Raw genomic sequence first — 20,454 nt, forward strand, 5'->3', positions numbered from 1 at the left:
TAAAAATCTCCCCTTGATTTCCATCATTTAGAGAAAAAAAAAAAACAACAGGGTGAAGGGAGTAGAGAGGAAGAGTGTTTCACAATACACCTACTTTTTCATGTTTATGAAGAAACATGGCTGAGGATTACTACTTTATAGGAGTGTGCTTGGGGAGCACAGGAGACTCGGCTATTTCAGATCCATTTCAGTAGCTATATGGAAACTGTAGGTTAAGATACCATAGCGGTTTTCAGGACTTTGAGATAGATTTCAAAATATGATGGCCAGAGAATTGACAATAAAAGACATTTTTCTAGCACTGTCACCTAAGGAAAAGTGGAAAAGCAAACACTTGAGCTCGGAGACAATGCAGATTTTACTTTCTGAAAGCTAAAATAATTCTGTTACATTTTTTCATTTGGCCTACATTATTCATACCAGTTGTATTTAAGGAGCCAGTGTTACAGCTTTATAGTTTGTTGCTCATATTATAATAAAAGAATAGCCAAAATAGATGCCCTCAGTAGATACTGCTGATACCTATTCAGTTACCAGTTGTAGTTCAGTAACATAGCCACAGATGCTCATTCTTCAAATCAGGCGTGTTTTGAGAAAAAACACTACAGTAATATGAAGAATTCAACTTTAAATGTAATGATAATGTTATATTAAAGATATTATGTGAGGTCCTAGTTAAAACACTGGTTTAAAAAGCATTCTTTATCTTCCCTAAGGGACCCAATCTGTGGAAATCTTAATGCATTATGGAATCAGTTTTGGGCTTATTTTTTTCCAGGCACAGCTGCCCCAGTGAATAATATGTTACATAGTCTTTACAAAATGATCCTAATATGCTTGAAATATTTAGAGAACTACAGTTTGTAAAATTAAAAGTCTACTTCATCAGTGTTTTCTATTTTTTCCCCCATAACCCTCAGAAGGAATACAATCTACATCACAGTCCTGTATGTAAATGTTTATTTGTGCCATCATAAACAGCACTGTACTATGTACAGTCTTCATTCTTTACTATCATTTGCATATGTGTAATCAATTTATGTAACCAAGCATTAGAGACACCATAAGAAGGATTGAACTCTTAGAGCTGGAAGAGCCAGAGAAAGAATATGCATTGCCTAAGACCATGTGACTCATTTCTAAGCATTTTGAAGGAAACCAGGATATGTGAATCTCTCCTTAAAAAGCTATACTGAAGTCATATTTGATGTTCATGTACTCATAAATTTGTAGAACACTGCTTTATAATTTGACCCATGAACTATATTCATATTTGCTCACTTAATATTTAGGCAAGAAGTAAACCATCAAAAGATATCTAGTTTATTTTCCCAACCCTTTACAGATAGAACCACATTTTTAAAACTTTTTAATATGAAAGGTAATACATGCATATGGTTGTTTAAAACAATAAAAAACACAAAGGAATATACTTTGAAGAGTAACTCATCCCTCATCTTCAGTCATCCCTAACATAGAATCTATTTTGAGCTTGGCCTGTGTTGGTGCAGTGGATAAAGTGTTGATTTGGAATGCTGAAGTCACGAGTTGGAAACTCTGGGCTTGTCAGGGCACATACGACAAGCAATCAATGAACAACTAAAGTGAAGAAACTATGAGCTGATACTTCTTGCCCCCCCCCCCCCACTTTTCTCTTTCCTCTCTTTATAAAATCAATAAATATTTTTTTAAACATCTGTTTTGTACCTGTTTTCATTTTTAAAACTTAGAGACTTTTTTGTCAGTACACACCATTTCTTTTTGCTGCATTACCTATTCCATTGTTTGAATATACCATAGTTTATTTAAAGATGTATCCATTATTGATCTACATTTGGTTTTGCCCAGTATCTTGCTATTATAAATGTGCAGTGAATATCCTTGAACATAAATCTGCACACTCCTAAGAGCATCTCTTAAATTCCTAGAAGAGCTATTGCTAAGTCAGAAGATCCTGGCATTTAAAATTTTGATGCTTGAAGACAACACCAAGCCTAGACTCAACCAGCTCTACAAACAATACACCCAAACACACAGACATAATGAGAAGACAGAAAAGTGCAATCCAAATGAAACCCCAAGAGAAACCTCCAGGAAATGAACTGAGTGATATGGAAATAACCAAACTTCCGGATGCAGAGTTTAAAATAATGATGTAAGGATACTTAGGGATCTTAAAACAACAATGGATGGTCATTATGAACACACCCAAATAAAGAAATAGCAAGTATAAAAAAGGACATTGAAATGTTAAAAAAAAAATCAGTCGGAGATGACAAATACACTATCAGAAATGAAGACCACAATGGAAGGAATTAAAAACAGGATGGATGAAGCTGAGGATCGAATCAGTGAGTTGGAGGACAAGTTGAACGAAGGCACAGAAGCAGAGCAGAAAAAAGAAAGACTCAAAAAGTCCAAGGAAACTCTTAGAGAGCTCTGTGACAACATGAAGAGAAATAACATCCGTATCATAAAATTTTGATGCTTGAGTCAGGTCTTGCATTTATTTATTTTTTATCTATTGATTTAAGAGAGAAAGGAAGGGAGAGAGAGAAACAATGATTTATATTGTTCCACTTATTTATGCATTCATTGGTTAATTCTTATATGTGCCTTGATCAAACTTGCAACCTTGGCCTATTGGGATGACATTCCAAACAACGAACTACCTGGCCAGGATCACAAATAAAATAAGATCAGTCATGATAATTATCATAAAGACAGAAGAATTGCATAATTTCCTTCAATAACAATCTATTCTTGTATCCAGCTTGCTTCACAAATGGAAGTGAAACTCTTAACAAGAACTTCCCCTTCAAACTTTCTTTTTTTTAAAATTTTAGGTGTTCTAATGGTTGTCTTGTTTCCCTTCATAATAATGCCTTAGAAAAAAAACATATGCATCTCTGCTTTTTTTCCAGAATTAAGTACAATATTTCACATTAACACAAATGAAACCTTAATTCTGAATTTAGGCTAATATGTACATTCACCCAGTGGGGCTTCTTGATGTGAAATAGACAATATTAGCACTGAGCCACCATTAGCCACCTAATTCTTTATTTGTATTCAAGTCTGTATGTTTTTCTTTGTACATTGAGGTATCAGCAAATATTTGTTCAGCTTTTCATGAAAATGAGTGCACAAAATAATACATGGGTGGCACCGATCACATTATAAAATTAAGACTTAGAAAAGCTCAGAGAAGTGACATGGCACTGCAGCCCTGTATAATTTGTGGAAATTTGCTTTTAGTGTGGACTTTGTTAAAAAAAACAACAACAGACAATATACGACTTTATTTCGAATAGTTTTGCATTATGGTGATAGCCTCTTAATATTTTTTTTTGTATTGTACTTATGTTTTTGGAATGAAGTCAGGTCATTATTCAAAGAAAAATAATCTGAATTATATTTGTCTAGGCAGACTGAATCATTGCAAATGCTGCATAGTATTTATCAAATAATAACAATTGAAAATAAAAACAAAGATAAGGAAAAACTGGCCTATAGAAAATACCAAAGAGGTTATAATAGAGTTTAAGCCAATTTTCAAAAATGTCATGGCCCTAGAAAAGTTTAACATTAGTTTTCTTTGGATAATGGGACTATAGGTGATTTAAACCTTTTTTTCTTTTGAAATGTATATATTTTTATTTTTCCACAATGAATATGTGGGAACTTGTAATTAAAAAGCCAGTCAACACTTTTTTTTTTTTTTTTTTTTTACAGAGACAGAGAGCCAGAGAGAGGGACAGACAGACAGGAATGGAGAGTGATGAGAAGCATCAATCATCAGTTTTTCGTTGCAACACTTTAGCTGTTTATTGATTGCTTTCTCATATGTTCCTTGACTGTGAGGCTACAGCAGACTGAGTAACCCCTTGCTTGAGCCAGCAACCTTGGGTCCAAGCTGGTGAGCTTTGCTCAAACCAGATGAGCCTGTGCTCAAGCTGGCAACCTCGTGGTCTCGAACCTGGGTCCATCACATCCCAGTCCAACACTCTATCCACTGCGCCACTGCCTGGTCAGGTTCAACACTTTTTTTGTTGTTGTTTTGGGGTTTTTTTTCAGAGAAAGAAGTATCAACTTGTAGTTGCTTTCACTTTAGTTGTACATTGAGCTTCTCGTACATGCCTTGATTGGGGCCATGTCAATGCCACCTTGTTCAAATCAAGCCATCAACCTTTGGGCTCAAACTGGTAAGCTTTGGGATCATGTTGATGACCTACCCCCCACCCTGTGCTCAAGCCAGTGACCTCCGGTTTCAAACTGGTGACCTCACCACCATTCCAGGTCAACACTATCTATTGCACCACCACCAGTCAGGCCAATCATTTGTAAATAAATTACTCTATATTTCTCCAACTCTGCATTTTCTGCCTTCATCAAAGTTTTCCTTCATTAATCTCATTTTTGCATGCTTCCTTGCTTTTTTTTTTTTTCCTGATCATGACATAGGCTGGTCTTGTTTCCTCTTTAGGTATGGAAATCAAGGAATGAATTTTCAAGCAGGTTACTGTGATTTACAGCATCCTGTGTTTCTACGCATCTTGCATTTGTTAGCTCTTGTTATTTGCTGAAATAAAGCCTGTTATCACCATTAACATTTTTGGTAGATTTTTCTTTTCTAAATTTCATGCAATATTAAGGTAACCATGTAAAAATTTTTATTCACCACTGCTAAAGAGGATGTAGAAAAGAAGAGGAAGGGTGAGGGACCACTGATATTTGATTTGTATTAAATTTAAAAGTATTTTTCAGTTCTGTAGAGAAACCATGTTTGCTAACATGCAAATTACTTTCAATTTGTTAGTATGTCATTTACCACCATTTTTAATGTTTTAGGTGCTCTTGGATCATTCCAAAAAGCTGACTAGTGAAAAAAAAAATATGGAGAATCCTCTCTTTATAAATTATTCTTAACTAGCTCATAATATATTGTTTAAATGCTTGTTCTGAGCCTCTATGTCTTAACAGTTTTTGAAAAGTGTGTTTCAAATAATAGCAGGTAATAACGAGAATGGGAGTCAATGACTTGTGGCAAATTTTGGAGCCTGTTAAGCAACACATCCACTTGAATAGTCTTGGTGGGAAAACCATTGCAGTTGATCTGAGCCTCTGGGTATGTGAAGCACAGGCAGTGAAAAAAATGATCGGAACTGTCACAAAGCCCCACCTCAGGTATAGTAAAAGTTCTTAGAATATAAACATGATTGTAGAAGCAGTTGATGTCTTGTTTTTGAGATTTTAAAATATATTAGCATGTCTAAATCTGCCATCTCTACATTGATGTCTCACAAATTTGTACTTCTTACCTTTTGAACTCCAGACTCACATAACTAGCTGCCTATTTAACATACCCACTTGGAAGCTTCAGTGGCTGTAAGCCAGAAAGTTGGGGCCATTCTCCCTATTTTACCTCGCTGTCCATGTCCAGTCCATCAGGAAGTTTTGCCAGTTCTACTTCCAAAATATTCTTCTGTGTTTGATCATAAACTTCTCTCCATGTGCAAGGGCACCAACCACCTCAGTCTAGACTAACGTCATCTCTTATCTGTCCTGCTGAAGTGACATCTTCACTGGCTTCCCTCCCTCAGCTCTTAGCCTCCCTCTCCTCCAAACCATTTTCCACTTAGCAATTAAAATAATCATAAATCTCCCTTGCTTAAAAACATTCAGTGATTTCTCAGTCCAGTGAAAATAAAATCGTATAAATAAAATATTACTGCATGTAACCCTTTTAGGTACTAGTCCACTGTTCTTGCCATTAGTGTCATACTGCTATGTTGACTTTTGTCATCAATAATGACAAGCAGTATATTACTAATTTTTGTATTTCAGGAACTTATTTTTTCGTATCTCACATTTAACACTAATGGATGTAAAACTGGTATTTGTTATGGAAGGGGAACCTCCAAAGTTGAAAGCTGATGTCATAAACAAGAGGAATCAGATTCGATATGGGTCTTCTGGAAAAACATGGTCTCAGAAAACAGGGAGATCACATTTTAAATTAGTATTGAAAGAGGTAAGCATTTGGATCTGATTTAATAATTCTGATTTGAATTAGAGGGAACATTTTATTTTGATAAAAGTTGTTATAAACTTTATCTTTAATACTCACCTTATTGTATACATAGAAGGCCAGTGTGGAGGGAGAAAAGAGTTTATATTGGAGTGAAATAGACCTAACCAAATTTAAGTCCTAGCTCTGGCATCTTGAAACTCTAAAGTGTTCTGCAAGATTTTTATTTTATATCTGCCTCATTTCCTATTCTGTGAATGAGAATTGTGATATTTTGCAGGGATGTGGTAAAAATTAAGAAAATACCTAATAACTAATATCTAAAGCAAATATTACATAGTAGAGACTTGATAGATGTTACATTTTATGACATCTTTACCACTTAAAACATTTCCCAGAACAGATCTCATTAATTCATACTTGACTCATTCAGGATTTATGATAGTTCATATATTGAATACATATTTGGCTTTCTTTGGGCTTTGTAATTTTTAAAAATACTTATATTTTAAAATATAAGTATTGTACATTATAAAATGTTATATATTTTTTATAAAAGTTAAACTATCCATAAAATAAAATATACTATAAAAACAAAAAGCTACTATTATTTTGTCTTTTTTCAATATGTATATTTTAAAAACTTGCCATAACAGTGCGTAAATAATTTTGATACTGGACTTCACTTAATGCATCATGTCCATACCTCCATGTAGCCACCGTCTGTTATAATAGTGTGCAATGTGGATGAAGCTAGGAAGTCAGTCCCCAATATTGTGATATATTGTTTACTTTTAAGCTCTTCTTTTATATGTGAACTTATGATGAACATTTTTTTATACATGGCTTTTTCTTGTGATTTGAGATATTAAGATAAAATTATCCAAAGTTGCATGGATAGACCAAAGGCTAGGAATGATTTTATAGTTCCTGCCAATTACTTTCCACCAGTATAGATATGAGATAAGCAATTTCAATGGGATCACAGAACATTGAGAGATAGGAAGATTATCTTCATATCATTTAGTGTTCAAAATCAAATATATGTCTTTGTTTATGTAATACATATAAATATATTAAATACATATTTAATATATATTGGCCTTTTAATGGTGAGCTCAAACATTTAACCTAGTTTTAGAGCTTCAGTGGATAATGGCCATCATGTCTTTGCCCCACTTATTTCTAGAGGTTTTAAATTTTCTTTTTTGTTCAAGTTCTTTATGTATTAAGGATAAAAACTTTTTATAATCATACTTGCTTTTAATTCATATCTGTTTTTCTTTCTAATTTTGGTTAGAACTTTTATTTCTTTTAAAAGGCATTGTATGCATTTTCTTCTGACATTCTGTTTTTTATTCTTTTAAAGAATACATTTTAATTAGTGACTATTCTGCCTTAATGACTATCAATAGTTGAAGAAAATATCTCTACTGGATTCTAATTATTTCTTTTTTTATATATAAATAAATTTTTATTAATTTTAAACGGGTGACATCAATAAATCAGGGTACATATATTCAAAGAAAACATGTCCAGGTTATCTTGTCATTCAATTATGTTGTATACCCATCACCCAAAGTCAGATTGTCCTCCATCACCTTCTATCTAGTTTTCTTTGTGCCCCTCCCCCTCTTCCTCTTCCTCTTTTCCTCCCCGCCCCCCCCAACCACCACACTCTTGTCCATGTCTCTTAGTCTCGTTTTTATATCCCACCAATGTATGGAATCATACAGTTCTTGTTTTTTTCTGATTTACTTATTTCACTCCATATAATATTATCAAGATCCCAACATTTTGTTGTAAATGATCCGATGTCATCATTTCTTATGGCTGAGTAGTATATACCATTGTGTATATGTGCCACATCTTCTTTATCCAGTCTTCTAATTTTTTACAGTGATTAAAGCCTTTAAGCAAACTTTTGGCCAATACAGCAAGAATCCATAAAAAAGTAGTGTCCTTAAAATGTTCACCAAGTCCAAGTTGGCACCAACACAATTCCAAACCCCTGCAAATGCAACCCAACCCCAGTTCAGTCCGTTAGGAGCTGTCACAAGGAGCAGGAGTCCAGGAAAAGTCCACATCCAGGAAAAGTCAGCATGGCACTGGAATTGTTGTCACAATTCTATACTTTGCAGCTCACGTCCAAGTCCCAGTGACCACTGCTTCTAGCTGGTAATGATTCAGGTAGACTGGAAAAGCCATCTGCAGCATGCGTGGATATGGAGCTTCTGTTCTCCTCTGCCTGGAGAGATGAGACCAGGTTGCTTTTCCCTGGAGCTCTGCGACTGTGGCGTGGTAAAGAGAACCTTGGGATACACTAAGCTGGGTGGCAAAGGTAAATTCATAATAGAAGTTGGCAAAAGGGGGAAAGAGAGCTCTAAATTAGTAGTAGGTCCCAGCCTGAAATATGAATGGAGCATTGAGGTAGGAGAAATAAAGAAAACACTATTAAACAAAGCAGCAGAAAATAGGACTATCAACACCCACAACAGAGATCTTCGAGGGAAGAATAAAAAAACCCGACTATTCAGGCAAGACATAGTTAAGTGGCCCTTGTGCAAATGAGATCAGTTTACCTGCTTCTTGGAGGAAATACCCTAGGCTTGTCCACAGTGTTGTAGATGGGGCCGACGGCCCTGGGCACCTTCAGCCTTCAGTGGCAAACCCCAGCATTCTGGGCAAGGTTAGGTCATAGGTGGCTGGAGCAGGGCTGGAAGAGACTGAACCCTTGCTTAGAGGAGCGAGGGGGAAGCCTACCTTCCAGTGTCCCTTTTCTCCTCACAGCAAAGGCATGTAAGCCTGGCAGGCTTTAGCTCAATGACTTTCCTATTCACTATTGAAGCAAGACCCAGATGGAATCCTATGAGACCCCTTTGGGGCGTTGGAGCCTTTAAAGGCGTATCCTAAAAGCTGATAGTTCACCTGATTTCTATTGGGCTTTTTCTGCCCCTTGGTACCTTAAAAGCCATGCTCAGAAGATCTCGCTGAGGGGTTTGAGGATCCCCATCCGCCTATATAAACCTTTTCCATATATCTGGAGCTATTTGGAAAAAGAAAACAGTGTTATTGGCTAGATCAAAAAAAAAAGAAGGTAGAAGATTGCAGGAGAAAAAGATTTGGTGTCCCCTTTTCATCAGCATTCAAAAGAAATTTAAAATTTTTAAGTAAAAAGCATGATATGGTAGACCTGTAGAAGTTCCAGGATATGACTCCCCCCTTTTAAATTTTATAACTTGACCTTAAAATATTTGCTGGGTACACTTTAATAATAACCTTGACTTTAACGATTGTAAGAAATACCCATAATTCGAAAGGTTTGACAAAATACAGGAAATGCTTTTGCTACATATGCAGGAGCATTGTCAGTTTAACCAGTTTAGGAAATCCAATAATAGAACAATGCATACAGACAATGAGCTATAACATGCTTAGCAGCCTCTCCTGTTCTGACAGAGGTTACTATAAATCCAGAATAGGTATCCACTGTAACGTGGACATAGGACTGTTTGCCAAATGAAGGTATATGAGTAACATCCATTTGCAAAAGTTGCCCTGGTAGGAGTCCTTGAGGGTTAACTCCAAATAAAGGGACAGATTGTAGTATAGGACCCCTTGGACAGGATTTACCAATCTGCCATGCTGCTCCCGAGAAAGTTGAAACTGTTTACACAGGGCTGCAGCGTTCTGGTGATGAATAGTATGAGACTGAATTGCTCAATCTGTCATGGTTGCTCCAAATAATTTTCCTTTGGGTAGCTTGATCAACAAGGGCATTCCCTTGTGCTAAAGTTCCAGGGAGCATGGAGTGAGGTTGAGTATGTCCTATAAAACATGGAGCTCTATGTTGACATACAAGTCTTTGAAGAAGGAGGAACTGCTGAAATAGTTCATCAGCATTTGTCGCTAAGACAGCAGTCTATATAGTGGAAACACCATAAGTAAATATTTGCTGTCTGTATATAGATTAAAGGAGGAATATGGCAAATGCTAAAAAGCCATGATAATGGCATATAATTCTAGTCTTTGAGCTGATTTTAAGTTGACAGTTTCAGTATAAAGTTGTCCATTGATTTGCAAAAGCGATTTGCCATTTAGTGGAAGTTTCCCAGAGCCATTGTTGTTGATCCTTTGAAAAAAGGAACAACAATAATTTTGAGGATCAAAACCTATAAGCTGTAAGGGTTGCCTATGCCCCTTGATAGTCCAGGAAACAACAAGATCAAAATATGGAAGTGTATTCCATGGGCTATTAGATCGTTCAATGTGTCCAAGCTATAGCTACTCTTGTACCAATTGAGCAGTTGCCCTAAGTTTCTCCTGAGAAAGGGGACATTGGTCTACCCATACAGGATTATCTGATTTCAAAGTAATTGGGTATGCACAATGCATTATTGAGATAGCAGGAGCTACCAAGGCACCTATGCTAAATTTTGATATCCTAATCCACACCTTCTGGTATTGGGTGCCACTTGAATGGGGGTGAGAATTCCTCGCTATTCTTTTCCCTAGTCCCTTAGTGGGCAAAAATCCCCGATCAAGTATCTGAGTACTGACTCAACCATTAGGACTGACAAACAACACTCCCATATTTTTCAAAACATCTCTACCCCACAAATTAACTGGCCATCCAGGGAGCACATAAGGCTTAAAAAATCCAGCATGACCTTCTTAATCTTCCTAATGTAAAAAACTAGAACTTTGTTCAGGGGGTTTACTCTGCTGCTGCATGAGTGGGCCAGGAAGGAGGCCAATGTAGCTTAGCAATAACAGATACATCAGCTCCAGTATCTAAAAGTCCTTTAAATTTGTGCTCATGTATTGTTAGTTCCATTTCAGGGTGTTCCTGACCTATTTTTTAAAAACCAATTGTCAAAATCAGAGGAGCCAAATCACCAATATTCTTTGGGCCCCTTTTGCGAAATGTGGCCTGAGAAGCAGAATTAGCATCCTTATACTATTCTTCTAACTGCCTGAATTAGCCTTGAGACAAATTCTTTTTTTTTTTTGATTAATTTAATGGCGTGACATTGATAAATCAGGGTACATATGTTCAGAGAAAACATCTCTAGGTTTTTTTGACATTTGATTATGCTGCATTCCCATCACCAAACCCAATTGTCTTCTAAGACGTCACCTTCTAACTGGTTTTCTTTGTGTCCCTCCCCTCCCTCAACTTCCTACCTTCCCTCCCCCCCCCACCCTGTAATCCCCACACTCTTGTCCATGTCTCTGAGTCTCATTTTTATATCCCACCTATGTAAGGAATCATATAGTTCTTAGTTTCTTCTGATTTACTTTTTAAACTCATTATAATGTTATCAAAGTCCATTCATGTTGTAAATGATCCGATGTCATCATTTCTTATGGCTGAGTAGAATTCCATAGTATATATATATATGTACCAAAGCTTTTTAATCCACTCGTCCTCTGATGGACACTTGGGCTGATTCCAGATCTTCGCTATTGTGAACAATGCTGCCATAAACATGGGGGTGCATTTCTTCTTTTCAAACAGTGCTATGGTGTTCTTGGGGTATATTCCTAACAGTGGTATAGTTAGGTCAAAAGGCAATTCGATTTTTAATTTCTTGAGGAATCTTCATACTGTTTTCTACAGTGGCTGCACCAGTCTACATTCCCCGCAGCAGTGCAGGAGGGTTCCCTTTTCTCCACATCCTTGCCAGCACTTATTCGGTGTTGTTTTGTTGATGAGCAACATTCTGACTGGTGTGAGGTGATATCTCATTGTGGTTTTAATTTGTATTTCTCTAATGATTAGTGATGTTGAGCATTTTTTCATATGCCTATTGGCCTATGTCCTCTTTGGAGAAGTGTCTATTCATTTCTTTTGCCCATTTTTGGATTGGATTGTTTGTCTTCCTGGTATTAAGTTTTACAAGTTCTTTATAAATTTTGGTTATTAACCCCTTATCAGATGTATTGTCAAATATATTCTCCCATTGTGTAGTTTGTCTTTTTATTCTGTTCTTAATGTCTTTAGCTGTGCAGAAGCTTTTTAGTTTCATAGAGTTCTATTTGTTTATCCTGTCTTTTATTTCACTTGCCTCTGGAGACAAATCGGCAAATATATTGCTGCGAGAAATGTCAGAGAGCTTACTGCCTATGTTTTCTTCTAAGATGTTTATGGTTTTACGGCTTACATTTACGTCTTTTATCCATTTTGAGTTTATTTTTGTAAATGGTGTAAGTTGGTGGTCTGGTTTCATTTTTTTTGCAGGTAGCTGTCCAATTTTCCCAACACCATTTTTTGAAGAGGCTGTGTATGCTCTTACCTCCTTTGTCAAATATCAGTTTTCCGTAAAAGTGTGGGTTTATTTCTGGGTTCTCTGTTCTGTTCCATTGATCTATGTGCCTGTTCTTATGCCAGTACCAGGCTGTTTTGAGTACAATGGCCTTATAATATAACTTGATATCCGGAAGTGTGATACCTCCCACTTGATTCTTCCTTTTCAAGATTGCTGAGACTATTCGTGTTCTCTTTTGGTTCCATATAAATTTTTGGAATATGTGTTCTATATCTTTGAAGTAAGTCATTGGTATTTTAATCGGTATTGCATTGAATTTAAAAATTGCTTTGGGTAATATAGACTTTTTAATGATGTTTATTCTTCCTAACCATGAGCACGGTATATGCTTCCACTTGTTTGTATCTTCCCTGATTTCTTTTGTGAATGTTTTATAATTTTCCTAGTGCAAGTCTTTAATCTCCCTGGTTAAATTTATTTCTAGGTACTTTATTTTTTTGGTTGCAATGGTAAAGGGGATTGATTCCTTAATTTCTCTTTGTGACAGTTCATTGTTAGTGTATAAAAATGCATCTGATTTCTGAGTATTAATTTTATATCCTGCCACCTTGCTGAATTCATTTATCAGGTCAAGTAGTTTTTGACTGCGACTTTAGGGTTTTCTATATACAATATCTTATCATCTGCAAATAATGATAGTTTTACTTCTTCTTTTCCAATTTGGATGCCTTTTATTTCTTTTTCTTGTCTGATTGCTGTGGCTAGGACTTCCAGAACTATGTTGAATAAGAGTGGTGAAAGGGGGCACTCCTGCCTTGATCCTGATCTTAAGGGGATTGCTTTTAATTTTTGCCCATTGAGTTGGCTGATGTTGGCTGTGGGTTTGTCATAGATGGCCTTTATCATGTTGAGGTATGTTTTCTGTATTCCCACTTTGCTGAGAGTTTTGATCATGAATGAGTGCTTGATTTTATCAAATGCTTTTTCTGCATCTGTTGAAATTATCATGTGGTTTTTCTCCTTCCTTTTGTTTATGTGATGCATCACATTGATTAATTTGCGAATATTGTACCAGCTTTGCCTCCCAAGAATAAATCCCACTTGATCATGTTGTATGATTTTTTTCATATATTGCTGGATCCGGTCTGCTAATATTTTGTTGAGGATTTTAGCATCTATATTCATCAGGGATATAGGCCTATAATTTTCTTTCTTTGTGTTGTCTTTGCCTGGTTTTGGAATCAGAATTTTGCTCGCCTCATAAAAGGAGCTTGGAAGTCTTCCTTCCTCTTGAATTTTTTGAAATAGCTTGAGAAGGATAGGAGTTAGTTCTTCTTTGAATGAGTCTTTGGAATTCACTAGTGAAGCCATCAGGCCCAGGACTTTTCTTTTTTGGGAGTTTTTTGATAACTGTTTCAATCTCATTTGTTGTAATTGGTCTGTTTAGGTTTTCTGATTCTTCCAGATTAATTTTTGGAAGATTATATGTTTCAAGGAATTTGTCCATTTCATCTAGGTTGTCTAGTTTTTTGGCGTACAGTTCTTCATAGTATTTTCTGACAATATTTTGTATTTCTGTTGTGTCAGTTTTTATTTCTCCACTCTCGTTTCTAATTTTATTTATTTGAGTCCTCTTTCTTTTTTTCTTGGTGAGTCTGGTTAAAAGTCCATCGATCTTGTTTACCTTTTCAAAGAACCAGCTTCTGGTTTCATTGATCCTCTGTAGTGTTTCTTTAGCCTCTATGTCATTTATTTCTGCTCTGATCTTTATTATTTCCTTCCTTCTACTAGCTCTGGGCTTTACTTGCTGTTCTTTTTCTAGTTCTTTTAGATGTAGGGTCAAGTTGTTTATTTGAGCTTTTTCTAGCTTCTTGAGGTGTGCCTGTAATGCTATGAACTTTCCTCTGAGGACTGCTTTTGCTGTGTCCCATAAATTTTGAGTTGATGTATGCTCATTATCGTTCGTTTCTAGGAATTTTTTAATTTCTTCTTTGATCTCATTGTTTACCCATTCATTATTTAATACCATGCTATTTAGCTTCCAAATGTTTGAGTATTTTTCAGTTTTTCTGTTGTAGTTGATTTCTAGTTTCATGCTATTGTGATCAGAGAAAGTGCTCGATATGATTTCAATCTTCTTAAATTTGTTAAGACTGCTTTTGTGCCGTAACACGTGGTCTATTCTAGGGAATGTACCATAAGCACTTGAAAAGAATGTATATTCTGCTGTTTTAGGGTGAAAGGTTCTGAAGATATCTATTAAATTGAGTTGATCTAGTATGTCCTTTAAGTTTGCTGTTTCTTTGTTAATTTTCTTTCTTGAGGATCTATCTAGTGATATTAGTAGGGTATTGAAATCCCCTACTATTATAGTTTTGCTGTTGATCTCACCCTTTAAATCCATTAAAGTCTGCTTTATATATTTAGTTGCTCCTATATTAGGTGCGTAGATATTTATAATAGTTATATCTTCCTGTTGGATTGCTCCCTTTATCATTATGTAGTGACCTTCTTTATCTCTAACTATAGTCTTTGTTTTAAAGTCCATTTTGTCTGATATAAGTATTGCTACCCCAGCTTTTTTTTCATTTCCATTTGTGTGAAATATTTTTTTCCATCCTTTTATCTTCAGTGTATGTGCATCTTTTGTTTTAAGGTGTGTCTCTTGTAGACAGCATATGTATGGGTCCTGTTTTCTTATCCACGCAGCTATTTTATGTCTTTTGATGGGATCATTTAATCTATTTACATTTAAGGTTATTATTGATATGTAATTGTTTATTGCCATTTTATTCTTTAAAACTGTATTCCTCTTTTGCTATATTCTTTTTCTCCTTTGATCTGTTTACAACAGGCCCCTTAGCATTTCTTGCATTTTTGGTTTGGTTGTAGTGAATTCCTTGAGTTTTTTTGGTCTGGAAAGCTTTTTATTTCTCCTTCAATTTTAAATGATAGCCTTGCTGGATAAAGTAGTCTTGGTTGTAGGCTCTTGTTCTGCATTATTTTGAATATTTCTTGCCATTCCCTTCTGGCCTCAAGTGTTTCTGTTGAGAAGTCTGAAGTCATCCTTATGGGGGCTTCTTTGATAGTCTTTTTTTCTCTAGCAGCTTTTCTCTTTATCACTTAGCTTTGGTATTTTAAGTATGATGTGTCTTGGTGTAGATTTCTTGAGGTTTCTCTTTAATGGAGTTCTCTGTGCTTCTTGAACATTTGAGATATTTTCCAACCTTAATTGAGGGAAGTTTTCAGCTATGATATGCTTGAACAAAGTCTCTGTCCTGTGTTCTTTCTCTTCAGGAACCCCTATGATGCGGATGTTATTTCTCTTCATGTTTTCACAGAGCTCTTAGAGTTTCCTCAGACTTTTTGAGTCTCTTTTCTTTTTTCTGCTCTGCTTCTGTGCATTTATTTATCTTGTCCTCTAACTCGCTGATTCGATTCTCAGCTTCATCCATCCCGCTTTTAATTCCTTCCATTGTGTTCTTCATTTGTAATATTATATTTGTCATTTCTGACTGATTCTTTTTTATTATTTCAATGTCCTTTTTTATATTTGTTATCTCTTTATTTAGGTGTTCGTAATGACCATCTATTGTTGTTCTAATATCTTTGAGCATCCTAACAATTGTTATTTGAAACTCTGCATCTGGTAATTTGGTTATATCTGATTTATTCAGGTCTTTTCTGGGGATTTCTCTTGATTCATTTGTGTTGCATTTCTCTGCCTTCTCATTTTCTCTGTGTAAAGAAAGGTTTTGGCCACTGGAGTCCACTGGGTGTGGCCTCTGTTCCCTAGGTATGTTCTGTCTGCAGGCCCACCACCCCCTCTGTTGTTGCTTCCTAGGGCATTTGGGTATTTGCGTTGCCGGTGCCTGCCCCCTGGGGCTGTTGTTGTAGTTTCCGCCTCTCTTTCATGAGTGACTGTGATCACGTGCTCGGGTGTACAAGCCTTGGTGGCCTTGGCCTTTGCCCCGCCCCCGTGGGTGGCATTATGCTCGGCCCTTAGGGCAGTGGTGTGCATCTTTGCTCAACTGCGGGTCTCCGCCTGTCTCCGGGTTTTCGTCCCACCCTTGCAGGAGGAGCCCATTCGTGGGACGGCTGCAAGCCTTTGCTCCACAGGCCAAGTGGGACTGCGTGCCCATGCTCAGTAGCGGGACTCTGCCTGTTCTGGGTTTTTTGCTCCACCCTCGTGGGAGGGGCTGGCTCCCAAGTCAGGCCACAAGCCAAGGTTCCACGGGCAGGGCAAGTCTGTGCCCCTGCGCCCTTGCTCAAGGGCTGGTCTCCACCCCTTCCGGGGTTCCCTCCCTTCCCCTGCAGGCTGGATTGCAGGCTGCCCGCAGCTGGGCTTGACCACTTTTGCATGACCCCTCCTCCCCAGCCAGGCAAGACTGAGCTCACAGCTGGGCCCAGTTGTGGCTAGCCAGCTCCCGCCCTTGCCAACAGAACCGCGCTTCCGCGTCTTGCCACTGTCCACCCTCTGGTGAGCCCTCAGCTGTGTTGGTGTGGGCACTGCAGCTCAGAACCTAAGACTCACTACTGTAGTCCCGAAAGCTCTCTCCTTGTAAGCGACTCTGCTCTGAGTGCTGCCGGAGAGCTTGTTTGGCTGGTGTCCTGCTTCCCTTTGCTGGTATTGCTGTTTCCAGGGGAAATATTCACTTCAGATTTGGGGAGTGACTCGTCCCAGGGGTTAGGGTTAGGGTGACTGTCTTCCAAAATGTTTTTCCCTGTGCCTCCTAGATTACACTCTCTTCCTGTTACTCTGGACCTCTCCTCTCTCCCCGTCCCCCGGAGCCCCGGGTAAGTGGTTGTGAGAGAGGTGTTCTGTGCGGTCCCTTTAAGAAGAATCCTGGTTCTGAGAAATCAGTCTCTTTCTCACAAACAGTATCCTGACTTGTTTCCAGCTAAATACTGTCCATACGCCTCTTTTAGGCTCTGGGGCTGCAGGCTGGGGCTTTGTTCCTGGGACTCAGGACCCTCCCCTCTCAGCTAAACTCACTTCCCGCCACGTGAGTCTCTCCCGCCTGCCATTTGCTCCAGGGAGCTGGGCAGCCCTCTCTGCATTTCTGCTTTTCCTACTAGTCTTAATGTGGCTTCTTCAGTGTTCCTTGGTTGAAGAGTCCTCTTAGTTTAGTCCAAAGTTGGTTTTTCCAGATGATAGTTATTAAAATTAGTTTGTAATCCACTTTGGTTCTGGGAGGTGGTTGTTGGTACGTCCGCCTACTCCATTGCCATCTTGTCTTCTCTAATTATTTCTTATATAATCTGTTACTAGAAATAACCATGGTCTACATACTTAGAGCATTAAATACCTAGTACAAAGCAAAAATATGTGCGTCTCTTTTAGAAAATTGCTCTATTCCTATTTCTTTATTGCAGTAATTGGACTTTCCTTAGGCATTTTGTTCAGTGTTCCTTGCCCATTATTCATTTTCATATTTCAGTACCCTTTGTTACTAGGCCCTATTTCCTCCTGATCCTCTGCCCACTTTTAGGTGGAAGCATGAAAAGCACACATTAGTCTTCTTCCAACACCACATCTACCCTATGTGGCAGAGACTGCGGGGAGGGAAATTTACAGCGAACCTCACCATAAATTCTAGGCTGGTTTTTTGAAAGAGTTGGAATGTCAATTGACACAGGAATATGAAATAATTTTCAAACTCTTTTATTATGAAAGGACACTTCTTCTCTGGAGGAAGATGGGGGTACCTATGATATTACAGTAAAAAAAAATATCTGTAACACAACTGTCTCCTGAAAGTACCCCTTTTGTCGGCAGAGTGCTTTGTCTTTTTGAACCTTGTCCGTGTTGGCCAACATCTGGCACAGACTTTCCTCATGTAATGTAGCTTGCAGGTAATCAATTAAAGCAGCGGTTCTCAACCTGTGGGTCGCAACCCTGGCAGGGGTCAAGCGACCAAAACACATATTTTATTTAAAAATGTATTGTATAATAAATATGTATTTTCCGATGGCTTTAGGCGATCCCTGTGTTTTGGTCATTCGACCCCCGCCGGGGTCGCGACCCACAGGTTGAGAACCGCTGAGTTAAAGCAAAAGAGCTGCTATTTATAGTCTGCCTCTACGAAATACAGTGGCCTCATTTTTCACCATTCTCAGTGTTCCCCAGGGATAGAATTTGAGAACTGTACATGACAAGGAAGAATACTCTAGGCTACAAGACTACACTATATGCTGCTTAGTTGGGTTGGATTCATAACCCAAAGAAAACTGACAGAGGATTATTTATGCATCAGCAAATTGATAGGTGTATCTGCACAGGCATTTGACTTCCGAGGAACACATCAACATCAGACCCCGTGTGGTTTCCCACAGCCTGCGAGTTCCATTGCATGGAAGAGGTGATAGAGGGAAAGAAGAGCACTTGAAAGCCTCAAGCCAAACTTACATAATAATGCCTTCTTTGGAAGACTTCAATTAGGTTGACCATCATGTGAGCAGAATTGTGGTTTTGCAGATATAAATCTTAATGTGATTATTTTTTAATCATTTAAAGATATTTCCTGAATCTTGAGATACTGTTGAGCAAAATAATGAACATTGAGTATTCATTATTTTTTCAAAGTAATTTTTTAATTAATTTTTAAAATTGAATGTGGATTTTAGTACTTTTTAACATTAAAAATGTTTAACTTTTCATTACAGAAAATCTTAAAACACAAAAGTAGCCCATCATCAATCATAAACAGGAACTAGCTCTCAGCCAGTCTTGTTTCATCGGTCCCATGAGGCCCCCTTTCCCACATTTTCTTGAAGCAAATCTCAGTATTTCAGCACCTTTGTCAAAAATATAAGGAATTCTAAAAAATTAACAAAAACATAACCGCAATAAAATTTTTATTACCACACCTAAAAGTTCTTTAATGCCATAAAGTATTCAGTGTTCAAATTTCCCACTGTTTTTCTTAAATACCATATTTGTAAAACACCTAGATACTGTCTTTTAGTTACTGTTAATATTTGTAATATAGAAAAGTAAGTTAAGCACTGAATAAAATTAGAATAAAATTGCTCTTAGAGTTCTTACATCTGCTTTTTCTTTTCAGTGCCTTGAACTGCTGGACTGCTTAGGAATCCCCTGGGTCCAGGCCGCTGGCGAAGCCGAGGCCATGTGCGCCCACCTCAATGCCATGGGCTACGTGGACGGCTGCCTCACCAACGATGGGGATGCCTTCCTCTACGGGGCCCAGACTGTTTACAGGAATTTCACTATGAGCGCCAAGGTGCTGTTCCTTTCTAGTGTCAGCATGGCTTTTACAAACTAACCTTTAAAGGAATTATTAAACAACTAAATGAAAAAAAGATACATGTAAAATGCTTAGTATAACACCTGGGCCTGGCACGTGGCAGTGACTAAATACAGTGCTCACTTGTTATTAAAAATAACATTGCCACCTGGTTCATTCTGTTTGAAGTATGGATTTCTCTTCTGAGGGCTTGACTTGTTTCATATGCTTAGATTCCAAATCAGTTCTAACAATATATTTTAAAATTGTGTGTGGGATTTATTGCTTTCACCCAGAATTTCTACTTTTAGTAATTTATCCTTAAGAACACCTCCAAATATGCAAGGAGAGATATACAAGGATGTCATTTGCAGCATTGTCAGTAATTACAAAAACTGGATGAACAACCCCAATGCCCATGCGTAGGAAATAGTTAAATGCTGCTGTGGTTCTCAGCCAGGGAGCTACCTACTAGGAGACATTGTGGTTGTGACCATTTAGAGTTGGGCAAGGGTGACTACACATATTTGGTGGATTGGAGGCAGGAAAGCAAAACCTCATGCCAGACAATTCTGTTATCGCTCTGAAATTGGCAATAGTGTCACCCTTGTGAAACACTGCTTCAGAATGAGTAAGCAGTTATTAACACAGTATGTGGTATTAACATTAAAGATATCCAGATATATTAGTGGGTAAGAAAAATTACAAATTTTTTTTTATATCATCCTGTTTTTACTTAAACTATAGTTAATAACCAGTATTTATGTACGTGTGTTGAAGAAAAGGTTTTTTGGAAGAATATGCACCATACTATTAATAATGTTAACTTTAGAAGATGCAATTATAGGGGATGTTTACTTCCAGTAATGTATGTTTTACAGTGTTTAATTTTGTAGGATGAAAA

At 37.4% G+C, this 20,454-nt stretch overlaps 1 protein-coding gene across 1 annotated transcript in view; it reads left to right on the forward strand.

The window, feature by feature from the left end:
* The first annotated feature begins 5,026 nt into the window (after nucleotides 1-5,026).
* The window catches only part of GEN1 (GEN1 Holliday junction 5' flap endonuclease), a 34,612-nt gene continuing 19,184 nt past the window's right edge, over nucleotides 5,027-20,454 (forward strand). Inside the window, exons 1-3 of the mRNA XM_066386198.1 lie at nucleotides 5,027-5,187; nucleotides 5,848-6,034; nucleotides 19,371-19,547. Coding sequence (XP_066242295.1) covers nucleotides 5,027-5,187; nucleotides 5,848-6,034; nucleotides 19,371-19,547 — 525 coding nt within the window. The remainder of the gene's footprint in view (nucleotides 5,188-5,847; nucleotides 6,035-19,370; nucleotides 19,548-20,454) is intronic.

The sequence above is a fragment of the Saccopteryx leptura genome, chromosome 5 (assembly GCF_036850995.1).
Source record: "Saccopteryx leptura isolate mSacLep1 chromosome 5, mSacLep1_pri_phased_curated, whole genome shotgun sequence".
NCBI lineage: Eukaryota > Metazoa > Chordata > Mammalia > Chiroptera > Emballonuridae > Saccopteryx > Saccopteryx leptura.